At 41.8% G+C, this 15232-nt stretch overlaps 1 protein-coding gene and 1 long non-coding RNA gene across 7 annotated transcripts in view; one reads left to right on the top strand and one right to left on the bottom strand.

Annotated features, from left to right (window-relative positions):
- Window positions 1-767: 767 nt before the first annotated feature.
- Window positions 768-3621, bottom strand: LOC106558034. Its single transcript, XR_005381388.1, has 2 exons — window positions 1676-3621; window positions 768-984 (listed from the first exon to the last, which is right to left on the bottom strand). It is a non-coding gene; the product is annotated as an uncharacterized LOC106558034 (long non-coding RNA).
- A 251-nt stretch (window positions 3622-3872) lies between these two features.
- NPTN (neuroplastin) overlaps window positions 3873-15232 on the top strand; it is a 70021-nt gene continuing 58661 nt past the window's right edge. For all 6 annotated transcript variants that reach the window (XR_005381860.1, XR_005381861.1, XR_005381859.1 and 3 more), the window contains exon 1: window positions 3873-4102. Coding sequence is in view for 3 of the 6 variants with exons in the window: in XM_038580923.1 (XP_038436851.1) it covers window positions 4012-4102 (91 nt within the window). In the remaining 3 variants the exon portion in view is untranslated. The remainder of the gene's footprint in view (window positions 4103-15232) is intronic.

The following is a 15232-nucleotide window of genomic DNA, read 5'->3' as shown; positions in this document are numbered from 1 at the left end:
CACCCAGGGATCCCTGAGACCAGGAATTTAAAATGAAGTCATTCAGCCTGCTTGTATGATTTTTCTCTGACAACATTCAGCTGTTTAGGTGCAGGAATGAAAGCTCATCTTAGACTGTAGTGTGTAGCCAGATTGCGTTTTTTCCAGGAAAGTATATTGGAGGTTGAGGTGGGTAAGGAAATGATTACAGTGATGAATCATGGACTCCAAGCTGGACCAGGAGGAAATGAAGAATGGACAAAGAATTGGTGGGATTAATGGATTAGAGGTCTCAATGAGGTTGAAGAATTATAGCAAATGGGGTCCTAGCACACAGAATTGAAAGGACGGGAGGTGGTAAATGGAGAGTAAGGTATTATATTTTCATATTTCAAAGATGGGCCCTTTTGGGGGTGATTAAAGTGTCAAGAGTGTGAATTTGGAAGGGTAGCTTAGCGAAGAGGGTTGTTAGAGGTAAGAAGATGAAAGGACTGAGAGACCAGGGTGTTGAACAGATTATCGACATGGATGTTAAACTCCACTATGGTGTTCAAGCATGGTGGGAGAAGTTGGAAGGGGCAGGGGAAGATCATGTGGGAGGTCAGTAGATGACAGCAATCAAGATGGTCAGGGTGGTATATCTGAATGGAAAGAACTTCGAATGAACAGAGATCTTTGCAGGAGGTGTGGGTGGGTGGGGGGACCATTAGGAAACTCAGAGTCAACTCTAGTATCACCGTATTTCACTGACATCCTTCCTAGGGCAAATAAACCACATGAAACAAAACCACCTTTCAACTGGGAATGATTTATTGTAGGTCTTGCCACCAGGAGGCGTTGTCAATCCTGGAACGCGGACCTCCAAGCCGTCCCTGGAGGCCCGGACGGTGAGTCTCAGCCTGAGCACTGAGGACCCCTACGGCTCTTGTCAGATATTGCAAGGAGCTCAGCCATCCTTCCTCACAGCTGCTCTTACCTGTAGGGAGATTCTAAGCGTCTGGAAATCTTAAGAAAAGAAAAAGAAAGGAAAAAGGAAAAGGAAAAGAAAAAGAAAAAGAAAAGAAAAAAAGAGAAAAGAAAAAAGAAAAGAGAAAAGAGAAAAGAGAAAAGAAAAGAAAGAAAAGAAAAAAAATACAAATTCCTAAATTCCTTTAAAGAGGCTACTGAGCTATTGGAAGGTTTTAGTTATCATGTATTTTTCCAACAAAAGATGTCTAAAAGTACCACTGCTATCACGTAGAGTTTTATGCTATTTTCTCCTGGGTAAAAGGAGTCCTCATAATCGCAGGTTTTGAGAGTTGATGGTAATATTGTACTTAAAATTTTTTTCCCAAATGATTTTTTTTTTTTTTTTTGGTATGTAGCATGAGGTAGTGGGAAGAGCATAGGGCTGGAATGAGAATTGCAGCAGCAATTATTTATTATCATTATAATCAACATTTGAGTGTTTATATGCACCGGAAACTAATATAAACATTGTATATAAATTGATCATTTGTTCCTCCTATGATCTTATAAGGTAGGTACAGGTACTATCATTAGCCCCATTTGACAGATGAATAGGGAGAGATTAGGTTACTTGCCCAAAGTCACACAGCTAATGGGAGTTGTGTGATGGACGGGAATTTCACTTTTCTACTCTAGTTGCTAGAAAAAAACCCTCTGAATCTCAGTAGCTTAACTCAACAGACATTACCTGCTTTATGTAGGTTGGCAGGAGGCTTGGGCTTATCGTGCTAACTTAGGGACCCAGGCTGACATAAGTTTCATTTTGACACACGCTTTCACCATCACTGATCTCCGTACAAGGAAAAGAGTACGCTACAGTGTCTGCAATGGAATCGCAGTGCCGCTGCTTGAAAATGATGTGTGTCATTTCTCATATTTCACCAGCCAAAGCAGTTCATATGCCACTCCCAAATTTGAAGGTACAAGGAAATGCACTCCTGCCATGAGCCCGGAAGGAGTCAAACCAGACTGTTTGGTATTAATGATTACCGCTAACACTCAGGCCTTGGGTGGGTCACGCCTTCCTTGGCCTCAGTTTCTCTACTTACAAAATGAGCACAGTCATTTTACAAGGGTCCCTTGTCATGAGGCTCCCTCATTAAACGGGAATGGTGATTACGGTTATGATGGAGCCGACCGGTTGCATCCCACCAAACTTCCACCAGCTGAAAATCTCTCTCACCACAGGCGGCCCCGGTGATGTGACATACACAGCTGTCTGCAGAATGGCCTTTATCCAAGGACACCGGCCAACCTTTGGTTCCTGCACACACCTAGGGTTCTGGAGGATATTGCTTTCATTTCCATCAACAACCAGCCGCAGTTGTACTCCTAGTGTTTGCTCGAAAGCTCAGTCTGGAACCACCAGCTGTCCAATTCAAGTTGAAAGCTTGAGACTGCTTTGGCTTAGGAGTGTGCGGGTCTTGGTAAGTGTTCCTTCACCCTGGCTCCCTGAGCTCTATCTTCGCATTGAGTCAGATCCCCAGGACTGTTGACTTGCCTGCTCACAATTTCACTCCGCTGACAACTCCCCAGGATGTCTGCTCTGAGTCAGAGATGAGCTAAGCTACAGAAACTCCTTTGTTGGCCAAGGGCTCAAGACGCTGATAGCAGTACACACACACAGAAAATACTCTTAAGGGGGTTATTCTGTATGTTAGTAAATTGAACACCAATAAAAAATAAATTAAAAAAAAAAAAGAAAAAAAATGCACTCTTAAAAAGTGCATTTGTCGGGCAGCCCCGGGTTGCTCAGCAGTTTAGCACCGCCTTTGGCCCAGGGCGTGACCCTGGGGTCCTGGGATAGAGTCCCGCGTTGGGCTCCCTGCATGGAGCCTGCTTCTCCCTCTGCCTGTGTCTCTGCCTCTCTCTGTGTGTTTCTCATGAATAAATAAATAAAATCTCTTTAAAAAAAAAAAGTGCATTTGTCAATTCCATGCAAACACTAGTGACCACACTGCCAGAGCAGAGCACTCGGCCGGCTCCTTTCCCAGGGCTCGTCTAGCTGTGCAATCATTCGTCCTCCTTCCTGCTCCTCTGATAGGCCGGGCAGCGAACCTCGTGGAAATGGGGGGGACTGTCTTCCCATCTGGGTTTCACAGCGGATGTGAGAACTTGGTACTAAGCGGGTACTCGATAAAAAAGATGCTCCTGCAGATCCTTCGCGTAGGTTAACACCTGCTGACTTGCTCGGAGACCTTAAGTGTCTAACGGATGCGCAATTAGGCCACCTGAACTTCAGGCCCTGAGAGCCTATGGAACTAAAAAATAAGGTCAAAACCGGGGAGGAGGAAGAGAAGCGCGCGGAAAACAAAAATAAATAAATAAATAAAGAGGCCATCTCAGGCGGCGGGAGCAGATGTGGACGCAGGAAGCACAAGGTGACACGGGGCTCGGCGAGGACCACGCTGAGACCGAGGGGTCGGCAGGAAGGCTGCAACCAGGTGCCCCGGGGGCGTCTGAGGTCACGGTGCAGAAGGAGGAAATCGCAGGGCTTTGATTGCAGACAATGAGGGGAAGGCGTAAAACCACGGCGGTGCAGCAGATCCTGCGGCCACCAGCTCCAGCAAAGGCGAGGCCGGGGCAGAGGAGGAAGCGCACGGCCTCCCCGGAGCTTCCTCCCCGGTGCGGGCCCGCCCCGCCCCCGGGAAGCCCCGCCTCCCCCGTCACGTGGCCTGAGTCGCCCTCGGCACGTGACCCACCTCGCTCCCCGCCAATCAGCCCGCGCAGGGGCGGGACGCCGAGGCCGAGGGGCGGGCGCGCGCGGGGGATGGTGGGGAGGGGGCCTCTTCTCGCGAGCCTTGCCGCCGTCGCTCCTTAGCCGCCCACGGGCCCGGAGCGGAGATCTCGCGAGGCTTGGGCGCTGCGGCGGTAGGAGGAGGACGGAGAAGGACGGAGCCGGGCTGTTGCTGCCTCCCTCGCTCACTCCCTCGCGCTCTCGCCCGCCCCCTCCCTCCCTCCCCTCCCTTCCCCGGCCCCGGCTCCGGCCCCGGCCCATTCGCTGTTCGGTCTTCCGCAGGGAGGATGTCGGGCTCGTCGCTCCCCAGCGCGCTGGCCCTCTCGCTGCTGCTGGTCTCTGGCTCCCTCCTCCCGGGGCCGGGCGCCGCTCAGAACGGTGAGCGCGGGGCCGGGGGCGGGCCGGGCGGGGGCCGGGGGCGGCGGGGGCCGGCGGGGCTGCGCGCCCGCGGGGGACACCCCGGGAGTCCGGGGAGCCGGCCGCTCGGCGTGGGGCTCGGCGCGGGGCTCGGCGCTCCGGGCCGGGGCGGGGACGCCGGGGAGCCGGCGCGGGGAGCTGGAGTAGCGGGGGCGGATGGCGAGGGGGCGCCGCTGCTCAAGACGGTATCGGTGTTCCGGGCGGCGGCAGCGGTGTCTCCGCCGGGCTCCCCGGGAGGACGCGGCGGGGGGGGGGGGGTCCCGGGCACCGGGGTCACGCAGGATTCTGCAGGGCGGGGGGGGGGTGGCCCGCGAGGCCGGTGACAGCCTGAAAAATAAGGGAGACTCCGCGGTGGGGGAGGGGAGGGGAGTCCTGAAGCATCCTGAGCCGAGTACGGGAGCCCCGGGGAGGGGGAGGGGAGGGGAGGGGAGGTAGGTGGGGAGCTAAGGTGGTGGGCTGGCTGCGGGGAGGGGTGCGCAGAGAGGAGCAGCTGTGGCTGCTACGAGGTGGGGGAAGAGGGCTGGGTTTGCTAAGGAGGGTGGAGTGTTGGGCATTCTGGGGTAGCGGTGGGGAGAGCGGAACGGAGTTTCTAAATAAGGAGAGGAAAAATGAGCAGAGGATGGGGGAGAAAGGTGGGGGGGGGGAGCATTTATTAGAGCAGCCAGGTGCCCCCGGTGCAGAGGTGGGGATGGGGCCGAGACGGCATCAGGGGAGGGAGTAGACGGCGGGAAGCCGGGGCTGCGATGCGGGGTCGCGGTGCGGGGGATGTGTCGGGGGCTCCGTGGGTCAGCACCGCCCCCCCCCGCCCCTCCGCGCCCCGGAAGGCCCGGCGGCCGACCTGCACCTGCCCTGGTCGGCGGGGCGGACTCCGTGTCTGCAGACGGCGGGCGGGATCTGGACGCCGCGCGTTTGGAGAGGACCTTAAAAGTTGCAAAGCAGAACAGGCGTTATTTTTTTCTCTGAGGACCACAGAAGCAGCTCCCGAGCTGCGTGCGTGCAGGGCATAGTGGGGAGACCATCAGGTTGATGCAGTTTGGGAGCTCTGTAGAGAAGATGGGGGAAACGGTGATGCTGCAAGGGGGGGGGGGGGGAGCGGGGGGGGGGAATCCAGGCAGAAAATATTCTGCATATTGGCGAAGCTGTGTTGCATGCAGTTCAGCTGCTGACTTGGTCTTTCGGAGGCGAAAAGTACTAGGAACTAGTTTCTGCTTTTGTGGTGTGGAAGCGGCCTTTAAGAGATTAAAAAAAAAATTTAAATTAAAAAATTTTTATATATAGGGAAGAATTTATGAGAAGTCCCTACTGGAGTGAACTAGAAATTACTTTTGCTAATTCTCCAGTGTCTCGTTATACTAGAACAGTTTAGGATTACTTTCGTTAGGATAGTTGAAATTTAATGGGCGTTCGTTAAAAAAAAAAAAAAAATCAGTCATTGAGCCAGTGGAGTTGAGCTGTCCATGGAGAGTGTGAGCTTAAAGTGCTGAAGATCGCGATGCAAATACATCCATAAAGTATTGAAAGAGCACCATCAGTTAAAAGTGTGCGTTGTACCAGATTGCACTGATCAAGTCTTAGGTATGCTGCATGGTCTTAAATGATCACTGCAGGGGTCAGGAAGGAAATATTTTTTTCCACGTCTAGCATGGAATTTGTGAAGTCTGGATATTTTGTCAGTTTCCCCCAAAGCATGCGGCCACGGTGGAACGCGGAGTGGAGTTAGTCTGATTTTCGTTTCATTAGTTTTTAGCCTGTGTTAAGAATATGACTTAAAAGGAGCCTGATACTGATTTCAGCTATTTGATTTGTGGGAATAGCACGTTTTCATCTGGCCGGGTAGGTGAGAGATTCTTGATCTTAACCTGTTTAATCTCTGTGCTGTGGTTTAGCTTCTTTCAGTGATTTATAATACGGCAAAATTGTAGTTTCTTAGCAACTAAAGCAATGTTTCTGGATAGGCTTACCAAAGATTTGACTGGCTATTCTCAGTGAGATGTGTTCTAAATACAGCATAGTGCAGCTTTTCCTTGAAATGAGCTTGAATTCAGTCATATGACCTGACTGGTGAAGTGAAGCTGAGCTTGTAGTTGACCCAAATGTATATAAATTTAATTTAAGGAAGAAATGACTGTTTTTCTGTGTGTGTGTGAGTCCATATAGGTAAGGATGCCATTTTACGGCTTTCTGTAACATGCTTTATAATAAAGATTCATGCTTTCAACTGGTAATAGCAGTATAAGAGACTGATATCTTGCCATGAAGTTTGTATTTTCTTACAGTGCATCAACAGTGCATACCATGCTTGGTATGATGTCAAAATGTTAGATTATTTATTTAAAATGATGGTTTAGAAAAAACAAGACAAAACACCACCACCACCAAACCTAAGTGTTTCTGGATTAGGTATGTAGTAGTTTAGACTGATTATAAATGTTTTTCAAAAGGTCTCTTTCATTATTCCTAAAATGAAGAATTTGGATCGAGGACCCTCAAGGCATCTTGCTTCTCAGGCTGTGACTCATAACCCTAGAGACTTAAGACTTTCTCATCCAAATATTTAGACTTGTAGGGCCACAGTTTCAAGTAAAATCTTTAGCTAAGATACTGGTTTTTGTATTTATCAAGAAAAATGTAATTCGTTTTAAAGGAAGAAATTTGTTTTAAAAAGTAAACCTTTCTGATAAGGTATTAAAAAACTTTAGACTTTAAAATTAAAATTGAATGAGGATAAACCAAACGGTATTATATAGAGATCAAGACCACAGACTTTGGATCGTGATAGACCTGGGTTTGAGTCCCAGCTCTTCTAGTTAAGTGATCTTGTATAAAGTGCTTAATACTTCCAAACCTCAGCTTTATCATCTGTAAAAGGAAGTTTATAATAATGCCAGTCTCCTAGGGATGATGCAAAGATTGTGAGAAAATGGCTAGAAAGCTTAGATTTCTGCCTGGGTATAGTGGGCTTCAGTAGGGAGTGAGTTTTTACTATATGTAACACTTGTTTTACTGTATGTAACGTATGTTACTATATGTTATTGTATGTGCCATATGCTGCATTATGTAGCTTAACAGTAACTGTATGTACTAAATATTTGCTCCTTATATAGCCTTGGCGGTTACTGTTATTATCTATTAAAAAGTAGCATTATTAATTGTTTTTCATCATGTATATGTTGAACACCTAATTGTTAATGTTGCTCACTATCTTCAATAAAATTAAGTAGGCCATTTTGAAGGCCCTGAACAGAGAGATTTGTGCTTTTGCTTATGTAACTTTAAGTGACCAGCTGCGCTGCCTCTGCAATTGCACATTCTAGTGAGAAAGTTTATATTTCCATTTTATTGTTGGGGAGATTTCATGGCTTCCTTTTGAACTAAATATCTTTCATATGGGTTAGGTATTGTGTTTTCATGGAATCCCACTGTTGTGAAAAAGAGAAGTGGAGTGTAGTGCCTGGCACACAGTGGGAGTGTTGGAGATGTTAACTGATGAACAAATGTGGAGTGGAGTGTAAAAATGTAATATGTTCATACTGAAAATATAAAATTGGATAATTAACACTGCTTAGTGGGAGAAAATCAGGAGTCTAATGAATTTTATTATTAATGAGCTAAATTTTAAGAAACCATTTTGCTTGGGTGATACTAGATAGTTGTGAATATTGTCATTTGTAACAGTGCCAGTATTAGCAATAGACGATTCACAAATCTTTTTTCTTTTCTGTCAAGTGCTGTTTGCTTCAGTGGTTTGGCAGTTTTCTCTCTCTGAGTATGTTTTTAGACATGTATTTGCTATTCATTGTGCATCTTCTTTGGGTGAACTGAAATGAGTGGCAGAAGACAGATGTTACCTACAGCATCTGTGGCGCAAATGACATGCCAGATGTCTAGCAAAGAGATCTTAACATAATTAATCCAAATAAGATTTTAAATGACCAGAAGAAATAGTTTGCCTTGGAATAAAGCATTTCCTAAGGAGATTATAAGCCTCCAGTCTCTTAGGCAACTGACAAATGTCACTACTGATAAAATGGAGCACCTAGCATGAGAAATTGGGTCTTGGGTCTAGGGTTGAAAGGCCATGTTACTGAGTCAGGATTGCTCCTGGGCTCTTAGTCTTTGTTTTTCAGGGTTACTGGATTCAAATCAGAAAGAGATGCAGATTGGGTTTTTGTGTTGTCAGACTTACTAGAGCTGACTTGTTAATACACCAAGGTTTAAAACAACAACGAGGAAATAAAAGCCCTTAAACATAAATGTGCTCCACAGTCCAAACATTTGCCGTAAATTAAGAGTGAAGATCATTGCAGGTCTGACTTTTGAGTTCTACAAATCCTCATAAGAAATTGGACTATTTTGTTTTGAAGGAATCCCCTTCTTCTACCTCAATACAATTTTGACATGAAATATTTTCTCTAGTGGAACATATCTTTAGACATTAGTAAAAGGCAAAATGTTGCTGTATTGTCTTTATTATTATTATTTTAAATAAAAGTAATTGTTTAGGGCTGCAAAGATGAACAGATATGATCAGATAAGTGCTCTCACAAAATGGACATTTTTTCCAAAAAAAGTAAACTATTTACTTAGTTTGAGGTACTTTTTCAAAGTAAGATGTATGTAAAATCTGATACTTGGCTGGATCTATGTAAAAGTTTTTGTAAGACTGGGAAAGTAACTAGCTAACATCTACACAAATGAAGTATGTAGAAAAATAATGACTGTATTGGATATTGTGCAGGAGATGTTCAATAAAAGTTTGGGTAAAATTATGCAAATAAATTTTGGAAGAGGTGAATTCTATGAAAATTTATCTGCTTTTGTAACAATCTAGACAGCATCAGAAGTAGAGACTGAAGTTCTAAGAGAAATGGAAAGAGAAGAAAGCTTTCAGTACTACAAGGAGAAAAGTAGGATGTAAAACTGAGGAATAGATCTTCACTTGAGCATCTGGAAAAATAGAATCTGTCAGAAAGTAAATAGAGCAAAGACTTTTAAAGTAAATTCACACATCAGCGTTTAAAAAAATGGTACAAAATCACCTCCTGTGAACAATTGGCTTGACTTTCAGTGTGTCTTTCTAAACAAAACATTATCATGTGAATTTTTATTTATTTTTTTTATTTTATTTTTTTTTTATTTTTATTTATTTATGATAGTCGAGAGAGAGAGAGAGAGAGAGAGAGGGGCAGAGACACAGGCAGAGGGAGAAGCAGGCTCCATGCACCGGGAGCCCGACGTGGGACTCGATCCCGGGTCTCCAGGATCGCGCCCTGGGCCAAAGGCAGGCGCCAAACCGCTGCGCCACCCAGGGATCCCTCATGTGAATTTTTAAAAATACCATTGATAACATGGAGTTTAATTTTAAGCACTTAGATAAATGCCTTTTTAAACTTGTTTGTGAGGTTTTTGTGGATTTTTTTTTTCAGAACTCCTAATTTTAGTTGGTAAGGAAGGAAACCTCTCCAGTAAAATAAGTTGATTTATAAATTGTTAGTTTTATAGGCATATATATATATGTATGTAATCTAAGTTTAAAGTGAAATATTGCAGTAATTTTATGTAAAAACATTTCTGTGTACACCATTATCTGTTTTTCAAGAATTTATTCAATTTAGGAGAGGGAGTCAAGATTTGTACCTAATTCCAGTTTGCTATGTTATCCAAAACGGAGAGTAGGCCTAACTTTTTGTTTGTTTTTATGAACCTAATTGAGGTTATTTTGACCTGAATGCTCAGAACTATTAATTGGTCTGTTTAGAAATGAGGTTTAAAGAATTTCGTAAGTATCTACTTTTATTTGCATACAGTAAATTAGCGGGAGACATGTTAAATGTTCCTCACCCACCTGCTGGTTGTTTTGTTTTGTTTCTTGTTTTTGTTATATTTCAAGCTTAAAAACCCAGTCCTGTCTTTTCATTAAAACAGATTGTGGTTAGCTTTGATGGAATTCTCTTCTGTTAAGTTCCTTGTACTAAAAAGTAGTGAATGGTATTCTTTTGCATTTCTGAAAACAATTATGGAATGTTTTAAGACTGGCTTTCTTTCCAAATAATCCTAATTACCAGAAGCTTATGGTATATTTTATGGTATTTTCCAGAAATATATCAGTTTAGATATGGTTTGTTTCCCTTTGTTTTATCTTAGTTTATATCATTGTTAAATCCAGGAATTGCTTCAAATTGACTGGACAATGACATATAAATGAGATGATGTTGAAATCACTCTGAAAGTGTTAAGGTTCTGTATATTATGTCAGTTTCTATTATCAGAAAACATGAAGTTACAGATAGTACCAATAGTTTTAATCCTATCCAAATGTATACTCACATTTTATTTTTTTATTTTTGAAAGATTTTATTTATTTATTTATTTATTCATGAAAGATACAGAGAGAGAGGCAGAGACACAGGCAGAGGGAGAAGCAGGCCCCATGCTGGAAGCAGGACATGGGACTCCATCCTGGGTCTCCAGGATTGCACCCCGGGCTGCAGGCGGCGCTAAACTGCTGCGCCACCAGGGCTGCCCTATACTCACATTTTAAAAGTGATTGAGTATAAAAGTACTGTACAAAACAAAACATCAAGTCCTTTTCTGATAGAATACTAATAAAGGAAAATGTTCCATATGTATGATGCTGTAGTAAGAAACATGAGTGTACTTGTGTATATAAATTGTTATGCCATTGATTCTCTTTTCTTCCTGATATAGTATTTGAAAACCACTTTGACTAGATAATGTCTAAACTCCCTTCCAGTTCTAAAATTACACAATTCTATTGACCTTACAGCTTAGGTACCTCTAATGAGTAAAGGGCCTAGAGAGAGAATGCTTTATGTTTTAATAAGTGTTTAGAAACCTAACTTTTTGGAAATAAGAAAAACTGATTTTGAGGCAGGTACTGTTTACTGCCTTGTAAACCTACTTCAGACATTTGTAGTTTTTGTTTCAAGGAAGGCAGAATGGTGTGTTATAGAGCTCTTATATTAAACTCACTGGGAAAATTGCCAGTCTGAATTAAACATTTTAAGAAATAAAATCACTGCCAGGTAGGTAGATATTTTGTGTTCTTTCTATTGGTTGAAAAGTAGTTGACTATTGTAGAGGCAATGAAGAGACAGTGAGGCACACATGAATAATTGTATTTATGACTTTCTCCTGTCTCTTATGTATTTTTTTTAGACCTCTCTAAATCTTTCCATTATATTTGAACAAGGCAATCCAAGTATTACCTGAATTAAATCTAAGAAAGTTCCTAGATTTATAGTCCTTAGAAACAATATGTTCAAGTCTCAATTTATAAATTTATTCATTATATTTCTTTGTATTTTTTTTTTAATTTATTTATTTATGATAGTCACACAGAGAGAGAGAGAAGCAGAGGGAGAAGCAGGCTCCATGCACCGGGAGCCCGATGTGGGATTCGATCCTGGGTCTCCAGGATCACGCCCTGGGCCAAAGGCAGGCGCCAAACCGCTGCGCCACCCAGGGATCCCTATTTCTTTGTATTTAAATAAACCCATTTCCTTGTTTCTTTTTTTTATATTTTTGTTAGAATTTCAAACATATAAAAAATAGTAATAAACTCATACTCATCATCTAGTTTCAAGAGTTATAACTACATCCTTGCTGCTTATTAATTTAAACATAACCTGAAAAATTAACATTACAAACTAAAATTTTCTACATGTTGAAATGCAGTTAGGAGGGATTAGCTTATATTAGTAAAATAGAAAAAATTTGGTTCACAATTATGTTGAAATGATTCTAAAAATATAAAAGCTCTTTAGAAAAAGACTTTCACACTTTTGTTTGTGATCCAGAAATACAGATTTTGTGACTGAGTATATGCATAAGTCTATAGCATTTTGTACAATATCTGCACTCTGTAATGTATATAAAGAAAGGTATTGTGACCTTGTATCTCAATTTCATAATTCATTAATGGGTGATGAAACACAACAGCATTTTCTACTATGGAGTGGTTTTAGGTTTTTTTGTTTTATTTTTTATATGCCATGTTAGTCTGGAACAATATGATGATGTTATTGTAAACACAATAAGGATTTTCGTGAGGCATTTGTCAGTAATATCAACATGTACTGTTAATAAGGAAAATATAGTATTGTTGAATTAATACATTAGCCATTAGTTATAGAATATTGATTTTTTTTTCCCTATCTGAACTTGGGACTTGGGGGAAGCTATAGTAATTTGAGTATCATAATCAAAGCATAAGTTTTCTAGTATGTTCAGTTGTCCTTTTCTTTTTTTAAGATTTATTTGAGAGAGAGAGCATGGGAGGGGGGAGTGTGGAGGGGCAGAGGGAGAGAGAGAACAGAATCTCAAGCCGACTTCCCACTGAGCACAGCACCCAATGCAGAGCTTGATCGCAGGGCTTGATCTCAGGGCTCTGAAACCATGACCTGAGCCAGAATTAGAAGTCGGATGCTTAACCGACTTGACCTGAGTCACCTAGGGACCCCTATAGTCCTTTTAAATTAGAACTTAGGTTCCTTATTCCCTAGTCCCTGCCTTTGAGTTATTGGTTGAGTACAGGGCTGGGAGTACTACCTGTTATTTCAGAGCTGAATGCTTACTCTGATACCCTTGTTTGAGGCACTTTGCTGGTGACAATAGAATGACTTGAGCACTGGCCACAGGAAAAGGGAAAAGGAAAGCAGAAGCAGATCCTGGAGTAGCAAGTTTACTCATTTTTAGACACTGCTTGGAGAAAAAAGGGCAACAATATGTCCTTGTTCTGTGTTGGCAACTATCTGAATACTTTTCTTTCTCTTCCTGTCTCCTCTCTCTTTCTTTTAAATACTTTTAAAGTAATCTCAACACTCAAGGTGAGGCTCGAACTCAATACTCTGAGATCTGGAGTCACATGCTCTACTGATTGAGCCAGTGAGGCACCCTTGAAATACTTTTCAGTCCATAGATTGAAGGAATAGGTTAAATTTAACTCAGGATTTTTTGATTATACAAGTTTAGGACCTTAGAAACCATCGTGGAACAACTGGAAAAATAGCATAGCAGCTCCAGCATTGAAATTATATTTGTTAATGATGAATATCAAATCATTCACCAAGGAAGATGAAATAAGTGGCTTTAATGCAAACCAGGAAACTGCTACTTAGAAAAGAGCAACTATACGGAGGTTTCAAATAACTTGCAGGGAACTGTCATTGAATTACCTTTAGACAAATAACCTAGTGATCGTATATCAAAATTATGGTACTACTGACAGTTTATTGTTTTTTTATTTTTTATTTTTTATTTTTTATTTTTTTTTAAAGTTTTTATTTATTTATGATAGTCACAGAGAGAGAGAGAGAGAGAGGCAGAGACACAGGCAGAGGGAGAAGCAGGCTCCATGCACTGGGAGCCCGACGTGGGATTCGATCCCGGGTCTCCAGGACCGTGCCCTGGGCCAAAGGCAGGCGCCAAACTGCTGCGCCACCCAGGGATCCCTTATTGTTTTTTTATACTAGGATAGAACTCCAAATAATTATGAACACATTCCAACCACATTTGAGATAAAATGCAGATAATTCTACATTGATGGTTCCATAAGAATTAGAAGAAAAGCCTGAAGGAGCTAAATTTAGGAAAAGGGAGCACTAGGGGGATGGGATTATCTATTAATACCTTCAAGGTAGCAGTGTAAATGAAGTAAGGGAATTAGGCAGTCTCCAAAGATGAATGGGCTGTATTGAAGAGCAGTAGCCTAGAGCATGAGGAAGAAAAGGGTAGGTTGAGTATTAAGATGATTTTAATGAAACTAGCAGAAGAATAGTTGTTTGCACTCACTCATTGTCAGAGCCATTTATAAGTAGGGCAAAGAGCTGGTTGGGAGGAGAGGGACCTCATAAAACAAAAGGGAGGACTTTCTTTTACATCTAGTACTTAGATGTACTTGGCTTAACAGCTCCATAATAGGAAAAACCTTTATGGAAATGAAGAGGAAGTGAAATGAATTTCCAGAAGTTTCTAAAGGTCAGAAATTTGTTTTTAACAGTAAAATTCTATGATGATGAATTCAAGAAAAATGGCAGATTAACTTTGGAATCCATTAAAGTAGCTTTTAGGATCCACCTGTAACACTAAGAATAGAATTCTGTTTATTATAACCTTCACAGACAACTTTTTTTGTTTAGTTATCAAAAACCTATGCTATGAAACTTTTCCAATTTGTATTTTACACAGAAGCATAAACTTCATAAGAGTTTATACTGCATGTACCTAGTAAAAGTTTAACAACTGGCTCTTAGAAAATAGGCTTTGTCTTTTATATGGTAAATGTCAGCTCTTAAAGTCTTATCAACAGGAATAGAGCACGTCCAGACTAACTCTTTAAGACTTCATTGGTCAAAATTCTGCTGTGACCAAAGCCCTAGCCTGTTCTTTGAGTGCTGTAATACTTTGGTAGAGGTGAAAGCTCACTTTAATTAGTTCAGAGTATAAGGTTGCCAGATATGATGTAGGATGCCCAGTTGCATTTGAATTTCAGATAGCGAAGAATTTTTATTTGCTAAATTTGCAACATTAGAAGAATGTCATTTTTTTTTTCTATTTTGGTTCTCTGTTTTAGAATTTAAGTGACAAAACTTCTTGTAATTTGATGAGTTTTGTGTATTAAAAGAAATCTTTTTAAAGTAGATTTAATATGACCAAAATTGTCATTAAAATGTGAATATTGCCATATTGCAAATTTTGTATGAGAAAATATATTTTAGGGTAGTGTTTTGTTTTGGTTACATCACATTTCTAGATATGTTTTTTTCAGTTCTGTTTTATACGACAGAGTAGGGTTTTTTATTTATTCTTTAAAAATTGAAGCTATTTTCAGGAAGGATGTGAGCACAAGCTTCCAGATTGTTTTGTTGTTTTTGTTTTTTGTTTTTAGCAGTTCCCCACCCTCTTCTCCCTTTACCTAAAATCTTTTAAAATTTAAGGCACTGTTGCCTGAGGGCATATGATAAAGATGATACTGGGGCTGTTCAAGGATTGTCCTTTTTCAGATTTTTACCCTGGGGCTTGCAATATATTTGCATTCTTGGCTTGGAAAAAGAGAAGTATATGAATGAA

This window comes from Canis lupus, chromosome 30, assembly GCF_011100685.1.
Source record: "Canis lupus familiaris isolate Mischka breed German Shepherd chromosome 30, alternate assembly UU_Cfam_GSD_1.0, whole genome shotgun sequence".
NCBI classification, from domain to species: Eukaryota; Metazoa; Chordata; class Mammalia; order Carnivora; family Canidae; genus Canis; species Canis lupus.
The sequence above is the reverse complement of the archived record's forward strand: the minus strand, read 5'-3'. Positions and strand labels throughout refer to the sequence as shown.